The 11,990-nt window shown below is 37.8% G+C and overlaps 1 protein-coding gene across 1 annotated transcript; it reads right to left on the reverse strand.

Moving 5' to 3' along the window:
- Positions 1-3,981: 3,981 nt before the first annotated feature.
- Positions 3,982-10,793, reverse strand: LOC124410165 (glucose dehydrogenase [FAD, quinone]-like). The gene is made up of 5 exons (XM_046888329.1): positions 10,694-10,793; positions 5,581-6,854; positions 5,012-5,291; positions 4,111-4,516; positions 3,982-4,022 (listed from the first exon to the last, which is right to left on the reverse strand). The coding sequence occupies exons 2-5, from the start codon at positions 6,825-6,827 to the stop codon at positions 3,982-3,984; spliced, it is 1,974 nt and encodes a 657-aa protein (XP_046744285.1). The 5' UTR covers positions 6,828-6,854; positions 10,694-10,793.
- Positions 10,794-11,990: the final 1,197 nt, after the last annotated feature.

Raw genomic sequence — 11,990 nt, forward strand, 5'->3', positions numbered from 1 at the left:
TAAACCCCTCGATCCCTCAGTCAAGGTAAATCGCGCTCTGGCATGCCAAACTGGATACGGCTTGTCTATTCTGTTTAGTCGTAGGTGAGATGAGGCATCGCGAGTTATTTCGAATTATCAATGCCATGTTAAAAAAATTAGTCTCGATACTCTTGTTACCAAGCGGCTATTGTTCGAATACTAATTTCTTTCAGTAGTTAAAATTCTTTCAGAAAATCAAAATGATGGGTGAAAGACGACTCATGAGAAAAATAGCAGGCTTGAAAGTCGTTCGATAGTATTTCATCAATTTGTAATTGTAATGTCAGTTGCAAAATCCATTCATTAACGTATTTTTAGTCACTCGAAAAACATTGACACTTGTTTTTCCGTCTCATCCGTAATACGTTAAAACAAGCAGCAAGGATCGATGTTTGTAGGTAGGGATTTATTTTTCATATGACTTCATGTTCTGTGACGTAGACTACGACTAACAATAAGTCGAATAGACAAGCCGTACCCGTAGACCGGCGACAGCAGTCGAGATCTACGCTGTAAAAAATTGCATGAATCCACAATGCATTCACCATACTATGGCGCATGAAATTCACAAACCAGCTGTCTCAAACCGCAAATTTAAACACCTTGTCAATGTCAACAAATCCGCCAAGTACGTATTTCTAGAATAACATCGGTTTAAAAATTTGAGTGTGAAAACGAATCGCCAGACTTTTGTGGAAAATTTGACAATAAAGCCAAGCACTATACATCCGCCTCGCAAGAATCTATCGTTAAACACCAAAGAATCAAGAACATGAATTAACATCAAATGATCGAGTACTAAATTGAACTTGGAATTGATTCCAAATTCAAGTGAGGAGCAAGTAAACCAAAATCAAATAAACTCTCAGATTCAGAACTTCCAACTCAATTATTGCTATTGCAATCGTAATTAAACAGCTTGACGACTGGATGAGACATCGTTAAAATCTAACGCTAATGATTGATTGAGCAGAACTTGTTATTCGTTAACAAATGCGTATTTTGAATTAGACTGTTTGTGTGAAGAGAATTATTCCAATCACTCATAGAGATAGTTGACACGACCCAAAGGAACCGAATTTGCAGATAATGAAGAGCTGAACTAAAAATCTGAACGAAGCGAACATGAGAGTTTGCACGCGTGGACATCGAAAGGCTTGTGAGCCTAGATATAATCTGACAGTAAATGGAGCAGTCAATCGAAGATCTCCCCCCGAACGCAACACCCGACCGCGCGCGGGAACGATCTTCGACTTTATTCCTTTTCTACATAATATATAATTAAATAAAAGTGAAATTTTCAATTTACCACGTCTTCAATACGGACTAAAAAGGATAATATGATTTCTCGTAGCCCCATACAGATTGAAAACCAAAAGCGTGGGGTGCATGCAATGGATCGTTGATGCATGAATAGTTCACCTAAGTCAGTACCAATTTTATTGCACTGCAAATGACATAAACTATTGTGTGAGTTCTCTCAACGACAGCTATGCTCTATATTCTTCACTATTATCTATTGCATGGGCCCAGGGGCCCAGCATGCAGCTGAAAAAAAGGTTTTATGCCTTTTGGTCCGTTTCAAATTGAAAATTTGATTTTTATTTATTGGCCAATCTACCAATTAATAACAAATGATCTGGACATCGAAAAATTGATTTTTCGGAAAATTTGTTCTCTTCTAGTGTGTACTAAGTTTGAAAACTTCACCAAGTTGTAACTCTCCAGGACTCACTGTCCGCCAGAAATGCCACATCAAAGTTTATTATTTTGACCTGATTGAGGTTGAAATGCGAATTATTTGCGTATCGTAACCGGCTTAAAAAAATCAGGAAGAAACATGTATCTTATGTGAAAAACTCTCACCTTTCCAAATGTATCATTAATTTTTGGATAACTCCTCAAAATCAACCTCCAAAAGACGTTCTTAGGCAGAAAATCGCTTAATATCATGCGTCGCAAAAATTTATTTTATTTTGAGTTTTTCATGTGAAAGCTGAGACCGTTTTAGTGAGGAAACCAAATTGTTCGAGTGGGGTGGCCATGGGATCTTACGTGAGACACGTTTAATTGATGAAAGTCTGTTAATAAATACCCGCTTTTTCAACTTCACGGGATATTTTTATTTCTTGGCTGCATATGAATCGTACTGTCTCAAAATAAATATTCATATAAATCACATTTAAGATCACTATCTAAAACAATGGAAATCATTCACCCCGTTCTCACGCCATTTCAGGGCTTGTTTTTGGTTTCAATACATTTTTGAAATATAGAGGAAACGTATAATTGCCCTTCCATGCCAAAAGAAGAAAAAACTGAATTCCCTGACTCAAGGGTTGAAACCCGTCATTAGTAGGTACGGCGTACATGCAACGTTTGAAGCGAGCATTTGGGGTGATTGTAACGCAATCAATAGTCCTTGCATTGACACACAGAATCACGTAACGGTAATAGGAAGGAGCTTGAAGAAGAGTACATTTTGAGATGAGCGTGGATACGGTTTTTGACGAGCCAAAAAACTTTGTATGTACGAGTTTCGACCCGACAATTTTATCACGAAAGTTAGGAAATCGCTACGAAGATGAAGTTGCGATTTTAAGAGAGGTTAGAGTGCTAAAAAGGTACATTTTGAATCTGATGTCCTGTCGCGCTTAGACCTTCCAGGGACGAGGCCAGCGCCAAATGATTACAAATCACGTTAATTGAATTTGGAAAAACTATAGCGTACACTGAACAGATCATGAAAATCCTTCAAGTTTCAGTTCGCCAAACTTTAATGTTTACATAAAACGCGCTAATCAATTTCATCATGATTTAGAATTTGATGCACTTTCTGCTGTTGACAAAATATATGTTCTCATATGTTTTCCATGTTTCTCAAAAATTCTGGTTTTTCTGAACATGAAATCTATTTCAAGGTAAAAGATCCTCAAGAATTTGTGCTACGAAAATGCTTTTATTTTATATTCTGAGACCAGAATATGCGAAGACCAAAGTGATTAAAAGTACACATTTTAGAAAGAATTCTGATACTTTTGAAGGTGCAAGAGCCCTAAAAATTGTAGGATTTTCACGTCTCGGCATATAATAGAATATATCCAAATTCTGGCGAATCGTAATGTTCGCCTCGAAAAGCTGTCAGTCTAAGAATCCTGAATCGGCTTAGACACAATGAGCCAAGAGACTGCATTTATGAGTTTCAGTCATTTTATACGGTTTTTGAATAAAATGGCAGCAGAGAGGATAACAAAACACCCAAATCGACGACGAATTTGTTTGTGGTGAGGGTGTGCGATTGATAGAATAATTGGAAGATAGATTAACCAAGTCCATCGAATAATCGTGAATCACTAGTTTCTAGTTCTTCGAGTCAACGTCATATTGGTATAAGGCCGTAACTATCGAGGATTATGTAAATGTATAAGAAGAAAAGAATCATTCATTTTCTCACACTTCGTACGAATTCACGCTATGGCAAAGAAATACACTGGATGGAAATCCATTCCAATATGTAGAAACAGTCATTTCATGTCCTGAAATACGTATCTTCGTTTTATTCCACCTACGAATTCACCAATTTTCAAACCTCGACAAAAGCTTTTATGTACCACACAACCTGAATATCGGCTTACAGTTCTTTCTACTACAAATAGGAGGTCACGTGTACGCTTAACGAAGTAGATTCTGATTGATGCAAGGCTGCTAATGTCGTTGGCTCTTATTCATTGAACCCGCACAGCAGGCGGCACGGATGGTCTTAAATCAGTCATCACATCCGAAATTGGATAATCAGTTCAACGATCAGTGAATATTTCCGCGAGAACTTTAGTTGCTTCTCAAAAAACTTACTTATTTTCTCAATGATCAGAATCGCGAAGAGCTCAATACGGATATAATAACGAAATATATTACAGTCCGCGATGTACTGCGCGATGTGAATAACTCTGTGGCTAGTTATTACTGAGCTAAAATTGCACCATCTTTTTTTTGTTCTACGCCTAATTTAGAATAAGTATTCGAAATAAGCATACACATAATAAGCAAGTCAGCAATACCAAAGTAGTACGGATGACAGAAAAATATTACCTGTGGGGTTGAAACTTTTGTTGCAGTCGGCAGATATTTCTTTCCATTTCCAATCTTCCTTAATCAGATCCGCTGCCTTTTCTGCGATCATAATTACTGGAGCGTTGGTATTGCCAGATACGACGTTTGGCATTATTGAAGCGTCGACCACCCGAAGACCTTCCACCCCGTGGACTCGCAGGCGGGGATCAACTACGGCCATTTCATCACGGGCGGGACCCATTTTACAAGTTGAAGTTGGATGGTAAGACGTCAGCGAATAGAACCGTGCGTAGCAGCGCCAATAAGCGTGAGATGGAAAAGTCAAGTTCGCACAGTCGGGAATCAAGTTGGGATTAGGACGTGCGTTGAGTTTCTGCATAGTCGGGGTCTGGCTAAAATTGTAGACCAAAACAGCTCCCTCTGCCTGTAATAAACGGTGTCGTTCGATACGTATACGAATAAATATACTTTCGATTAAAGTATCAGAATTTCACTCTTAGTTTGCATGACAATCTTACAGGGAAGATTTGTTTTTCCATTTGGCAATGTCATGTTTTTTTTTGTGCCTGGAACAAGAAAATTTCGACAACACGAAACCAAATCGATTCTACTCGACTGTGAGTAGCGAAGTTAATCATTTTCTCATCAGAGCGTGGTTTGTCACTGAGAATAAGTGACATCAGCTCTCACCCTGCAGTGTGTACAAGTGATATTTTGCGTACTGTTCGTGGCAAGTGAAATCTAGTCTTCTTTTGAGAAAAATTGAAAGCATATTTCTACTCTTCTATTGAAACACTTTGGGTAAATACCAAATATTTGCAAATGTTGCAAATGAAGAGAAGAATTGTGTCACTTTTATTTTCGAATTTAACACACAGCACGCAATCAGATCCTTCATCGCTGAAGATTATTAACTTACCAAAACATCCAAATCAGATGGGTCGTCGAAATAATTTGGAATTATCATCGGAGGGCTTGTAATATTATTATCTCTCAGTTTGATGTAACCTCTGCTCTTTGGGTGTAGTAAGAGTGGTATTATACCATACGAATCCTTATCAATGATGTCTGCATTTAAGCTCTCGTAGAAGTCACTTTTTACACTGAAACCGTGCTCAATACGTGCTCTATTCAAATTATCAGCCGTTGATCCAAAGTACAATTGGATATCTGGATAATCCTCGGAACTGTTCGAATATCTGCAAGAAAGAAGCATTAACTGTTGATGTAGAACATATCCATTTGTGGTTAAAATAATGTGGGTGCGCGAAGTTCATATGAAAGCTTTTTTCACATTATATATCTATGTCAACTGCTATAAAGAGAAAATATTCAGCAAGATGATTAGCTCATGGACTAATCAGAAATCTTCCAATTCTGGAGGTGAACCTGATTTAACTTGTGTATGTGAATCAAATGTCTGCGATATAAGAGCCTACTGGCCATTAAAGGATTATATTCTTGCTGAGTAATTATCAATGCAGTTACCTAGTATTCATAAATCCAAATACTTCAGCCAATGCAACATCGTACAGCGGACCTTTACGTTGGATCAGAAACTGTTGAGCGGCTGAAAATGTCGATGTTGACAGATTATATGGTGGATCAATCAAGTAGGTAAGTCCACCGAGTGCGACATGGTCCTGAAGACTTTGCCCGACTCCAGGGCTATCGAGAATAACGTCGATTCCAAGATCCTCCAAGTCCTCTTTGGGACCAATTCCTGAGAGCATAAGTAGCTGAGGTGATTGTATACTACCCGCTGATAGTATCACCTCATTCTTAGCATGGACGATGTACGTCACGTGCCCGCGAACAAACTCAACGCCATACGCTGTTTTTGTCGTTTCATTTACCAAAATCTTATTAACCATGGAATTCGTGCTGATGTGAAGATTCGTTCGATTAGATATGGGGCGTAGATAGGCTTTCGCCACGCTGCACCTGAGGCCATTTCGAAGAGTGCCTTGTGGATAGGAAGCTCCGGTTTGCGTCTCTCCGTTGAAATCCACTTCGTCGTAACCCATTTCCTGAATGGCCTCCATGAAATAACTTCCAATGGGATGCTTGTATCTGTAAGTTTCCACGGTGAGATAGCCCTCGGCTCCGTGATAAGGTGATCCACGAAGATCAGGAATTGAAATGTTCTCTGCTTTCTTAAAATACGGCAAAACATCCTCGTACCCCCATCCTGGATTGCCGAGGTCTCGCCATTTGTCGTAATCCTTACGGTTCGCCCGCACGTAGATCATATAATTGATAGCACTGCTGCCACCAAGTACCTTACCCCTGGGCCAGCTACACTGATTATTAATCATGCCGTTGCAATAGTTCGTTGAAGGTTCAGTTTTGAATGCCCAGTCCATGTGAGAACGCTGAATGTTGAGGATCATCATCGGTACTTCAGATATGACATCTTCGTCATCTCCAGCTTCGAGAAGCAAGACATTCCAGTCTGTATTTTCTGATAATCTGTTGGCAAGTACACCGCCGGCAGATCCACCACCAATTATCACAAAGTCATAAGTGTCGAGCATGTCTTCCGCAGACACGATGCGTACTCTGTTGTCTATATCGACGATGTCCGGTCGCATGAACATTATCAGAAGTTCCAAAAATACCGTAAACCCGACCATTGATCCGATGGATAAAGCTGTTCCAAGGCCCTCAAACGTCCATTCTATCATTCGAGCTGATATCGTGGTTTCTATGCACCGTGAAATTGCCATCGCCATGGCGTTCTATTGCCAAGAACTCTTTCACTCTATCAAAAACACAGAATATAGTTACTACTCTTCCTGTAGCTCAAATTCGTATTCGAACATCTATTCCGAATCATCGTCGACTGGAAAATTTCAATTACACGAGTTTTGCATTTTTTCATCCATCAAGCAGAACTAAGGTGACCGTTTCCAGACCAGCGCGCAAAATAGAAATTGAAAACGTCCGAGCCTGCGCCGACTAGCGCGTGTTTTTAATTTTTTTTGGTCGGCAAAATATTTTACAATATTTTCAAGAAAATTCTCACTAATTGCGATAAAATATGTTCATGTACTCATGACATGTTTGAAACTGTGACAAATAAAAATCTGTTCATGCGTTACAAAAAATATGGTGTGCACCAAGGGCTGGGCAGGCTTTTTAACTTCGCGTGGTTGCTTTTCCTGGTTTTGAAAAAAGTATCTTCTTTATTTGGTTTGGTGGAAAAAAAGATCTTCCTCAAAGATGAGTTTTTTTGCTCAAGAAAATAGCAACATCATAGACTTTGAGCTGCACGGCTAATTTTTTGGGAAGATGTTATTTCCATCAAACACCAACATCCGAGCGTGTGAAAGCAGAAATATTTTTTCCTTTTGAATCACCCTACAGTACATATAGGCCTAGAAAATTAGTGGGAAAATTGGTAAAATGTCACTGAATCGTCAGCGTGTAGGCACTGGTTTTTTCCAGTTGTCTACCTATAACTGGGAGCCAGTGAAGATTTACTATTTCGAATCCAAGAAATGCAAAAATAACTGCGAGTGCTTGAGGTTTTCGTGACAAAATGACAATTTTAAACTCAAATCCTAATGGTTGTATCAGAATCGCGTTATTATAAACCACTGGAGTGGAAACTGGATGATTGTTTGACTTACAGAATATCAAAGGATTTCGTGTTTCGTGTGGAATTAAAAGTGAATTAAATAATGAGAGAACACGCAATTCTTATGAAGGGTTCAATGATGTTAAAGCGGTTATTTAGAAGAAAATGTTAGGATTAGGGTGAGAGAAATCGTGGGTAAAACACAATTGTGTATTGCGCGTGACAACGTGACGCACGACGTGCCAAAGCATGTTGACAAGACAGTCGATACTGGGGTGAAGGCTCAGACGCCGAGAGAAGACAAAGTAATACAGGAAGAATATGATTAGTATGGAGAATAGACTATATATATGAGGCAGTCTATCGCAAACCGACCAACAACTGACCCTGACCCCTTCTGATTAGAGTCATAATTTCTTGCGTTGTTCCACCTTAAAAAAAACACTCCAGATTTGTATCAGATTTTTTGAAAAACATTTCATCAACTCATGATTTTTGAAAATGAGCAAATCGATAACCCTAATTGAAAAATCTGAAAAAATTCTGAAAAATCCTGCTTTATTTATCGCTTACCGTTTGTTACTGTTTCTTAGCAACGAGTCTGAAATCAACCTAATGAAGCATTGACAAACAGTTTTCCGCAATATATAAATGATAATATGCGTTTGAGCAATGATTCGTCGATTTTCAACTTTGATTTCACAAAAACGATTCTCGGAACCCCTAAATTTTGTTCCACAGCGGTCAGCTCGAATGAAATTCGAAAATTTCTCAAATTCGGTACACCCAAGTATATGTATATACACATATGGGGCATTCCACGTGAAATCAAGGAGTTATTTGCCTTTATTTTGAATAATAAAGTTTTTATCTTTTGATATTTTTTATTGAAACAAAGAAGATTAGTCTCACTTGTTTTGCAAAATATGTAAAATATCAAGATATTCCAAGACATGATTTATTTTTCTTTTGGTTTCGCTTCTGTAAGAAATATTAGGATTAGATTTTTTTTCTTTTATCACGCAAGTTAAACAAGAATTTTTTAAAAGTATAAGGCAGCCGCAGCCCACCTTCTGTTTATGATAGATATCAATTGTTTTTGACCCACAATCTGTGGAAAAAACTGCAGAATTTGATAAATGGTGTTTTTTTACTCATCCCTTTTTTACACAAAAACGATCGTCACGCCACCTGAAGGAGTAGCGAAAAAATACTTTCGAAAAAAAGTTATGCAAGGATCTGATGTCACGAGGCAAATGACTCCTCGATTTCACGTCGAATGCCCCATATATGTATATTTATAGACACGCGAGACACAAGATATAGCAAAGAGTCTTGTATTTTGACAAATAATATTGGAGACATTATTCATATTATACAGTAATCGTTGTACTTCGTTGAATTATTAGATTTGTGATTCATTTTTCATATAGAATACAAATTCAAAAAAACGGATGAGCCCGCGCGAAACGCAAGTCTGGTTTTGTGCTAGGGTACACGCATTTAGATCAGATAATATATGACTATCAATAACTGTAGGTGAAGAACCACGGCAATTGAAATATGCACATTACGGGTGAAAATTACAACTGTTGAAGGTTAAGACAAGGGTGTAAACATATTCATTCGTGTCACTCATAAAAACATTCGTGACAATTTCAGTCTGTTTCATGTGACCAGACGATCAATCGTCATATTATCTATCCATCGTCATAATAAAACTGGAGTCTTATTGAAGTTATGGAAGTTACTATTTTGAACAAATACAGGCACTTAAATCGAGATCATTCGTCGTTCTCACTCATTTATGGTTTTAAAGTTATGCATATTTTACATCAATTGAGGTTTTATCATTCTAATACGGAAGACTCATAGTACTTCAAAGGTAATTATATCAAAAAATGAAGGCTAAGTAAATCAGACAAAGTCAACAATTTTCACCGACTATTTACGCTAACGGAATATCTTCAATTATGGCTTTTCCAAATGAAGTGCTATGCAAATTCATCGTATAATTGGTAAGATTCAACGGAGTATGAATATTGATAGGACCTTAGTGACCGGATGGGTGCAACTTGCGTCCTTATTAATCTTTCGTGGAGGCACCTTCAAACTCAATCACGGTGGTCACACTGGGTCGATTATACTCAGTCGGTTTCTAAAAAAGTATTATGAGCAAACGATCCGTCTGAAGTGGTTTAAAAAATTACGGAACATGCTTTGAACATTCTCAATGATGTAGGACAAATTATTCATAAGAAATAAAATAGTGACATTTAAAAAATAAAAAAAATCATAACTTTGTAAGTTTTTCACATTTTCAACTAGAATTTGGAGGTGATACTCCTTACATGTGATCCTTTCAGGAAAAAATAGTCGCATAGTACACGGTTCAAAAGAACGTATTTATTCCGTGGGTACGATTTAGTTTGATCGGGTGATAGGTCGACATTAAAGCTTAATTCAAATGACTGATGGTCCGTACTCATGGGAGAAACCTTAAATCGTAGGTATATCAGGACTAAAGTCCCGTTCGAAGCCATGGACTATTGAATGTTACGGTCGAAAGATGATCCAAGGGTCGATTCTACCTGGTGTGACCGGGGAGCGTAAAAAAAAAAATTGAAACTCAATAGATATATCAAGGTTGATAAAAGAATACAATATATGCTACACCGACGAAAAATAATCACACAGCTAATCAGTTTTTGAAAAACCACAATAATAATCCAGAATGAAGCGTATAAAAATATCCCAATTATAAAAAAGCCAGAGTACGATCAGGCAGCAAGTGTTTCATTATATGCGGCAAAAATCTCTCACGGTAAAAACCCATAGCTCGGGTGACAATTCTCACTCCCAACGCATAGATAATTCCAAACTCTCAAAAGAAAGAAGTTGAGGGTACGAATTTACAACCAAGTTGAGAATTTTTTTTGTGGCAAATGGGAAATTACGAAAAAATCTACGTAACCGGTCCCTCCGTGGCTTGAGACTCGAAGAAAACTAAAGACTCACCTTATTGACGAGTACAAACTAAGCGAAGCAGAAGTAGACAGAGCAAATCACAGTATCACGATATTTATTCATTATCATAACTTTGGTGAAAGGAGCGGGATTAGATTGAAATAAACTCATGCGGTTAGACGATGAAATCAAAGGCAAAAAACGTTAAAATTCAACTAATAGGAGATAGTACCTGTGATATCAGAGAAGCAAAATCACGTCCAACCGCTAAGAAAGCCGAACGTTGAATGGTCGGAGATCTGCGGCGCTTTCTTACAATTCCACTGACTTCCGCGTACAACTGTGAGCATTTGCTTTTCACCGTTGCGCGCCTGAAAAAATCAGCGCGTAATTTATTGCATGGTTTATCCTGTGAATTTCATAAATTATACAGGAAATTACATGATAAGTTACAAAAACGCGAATCATCAAAAGTACTATATCAAAAATCGTGTATCAATTACGTACGTGATTACATAGGTCAGCTATATAAAAGACCATATTTCGTTCGTTGATTGACGATGATCGACCATATATATAACATATTACTCGTGGTAATTTTCACCACAAGATGAGGATTTTTCAAAATTTTGCAGATTGATCAACATTCCTCCGAGATACGACGCCGCCCGTGCAGCAGCTTTATTTTCGTAGTATTGTGGATCACGTGATTTTCTATACAATAATTTTTGTAAAACTATAGTGAAATAAGTTTTTTCATAAAGTTTAAATATCAACAAACGATGTGTACTATTTATTTTTATCAATTTCCATTGTTATGCCTACCAAAAAATGTTTTTCTCGTAGCGCATTTTCGCCGCTGCCATGCAGACGTTTGTATAAGGTCATGATATTACCCTACATTTACTTGGCTCATTTTCATGGCATTCCAGGTTGGACCGATAAGATCGAGTTAAATAGGGGTTCAACTTCAGAATGAAAGATACTAAGCTACAAACTTGTATAAACAAACGTAAATCTACGACAATTCAGGTGCGGATGTGAGGGGGAATATCAAGCATGCACCTTCATATTCCTCCTGAGAATTGATGGGTAAGCATTGATTAGTAAATAACTAAGGTTTCTTCATGATTATAATATTTCAATCAGTAAGTAACTTGATGAATCGCACTTTGAATTGCATTCCATAGTCGACCTAGCGTTATCATACATACCGCTAACCGCTCCCCGCTCTTCGCACTCGATCTCGAGAATGGTTAATTGTATAAAATATTGCTTCACACGAAATCTGTAGCGATTTTTATGCTCTGAAACTTTTAAACTGACTCCAAATATCATTTAAAGTGAA

This window comes from Diprion similis, chromosome 9 (genome assembly GCF_021155765.1).
Source record: "Diprion similis isolate iyDipSimi1 chromosome 9, iyDipSimi1.1, whole genome shotgun sequence".
NCBI lineage: Eukaryota > Metazoa > Arthropoda > Insecta > Hymenoptera > Diprionidae > Diprion > Diprion similis.

Excerpts from the sequence above, each read along its gene's own strand:
- LOC124410165 (XM_046888329.1), bottom strand. The coding sequence starts at position 6,827 with ATGGCGATGGCAATTTCACGGTGCATAGAAACCACGATATCAGCTCGA. Across the intron at positions 5,292-5,580 it reads TTTGGATTTATGAATACTAG|ATATTCGAACAGTTCCGAGG; the intron begins GTAACTGCATTG and ends TCTTTCTTGCAG. Across the intron at positions 4,517-5,011 it reads CATCTGATTTGGATGTTTTG|GCAGAGGGAGCTGTTTTGGT; the intron begins GTAAGTTAATAA and ends CGTTTATTACAG.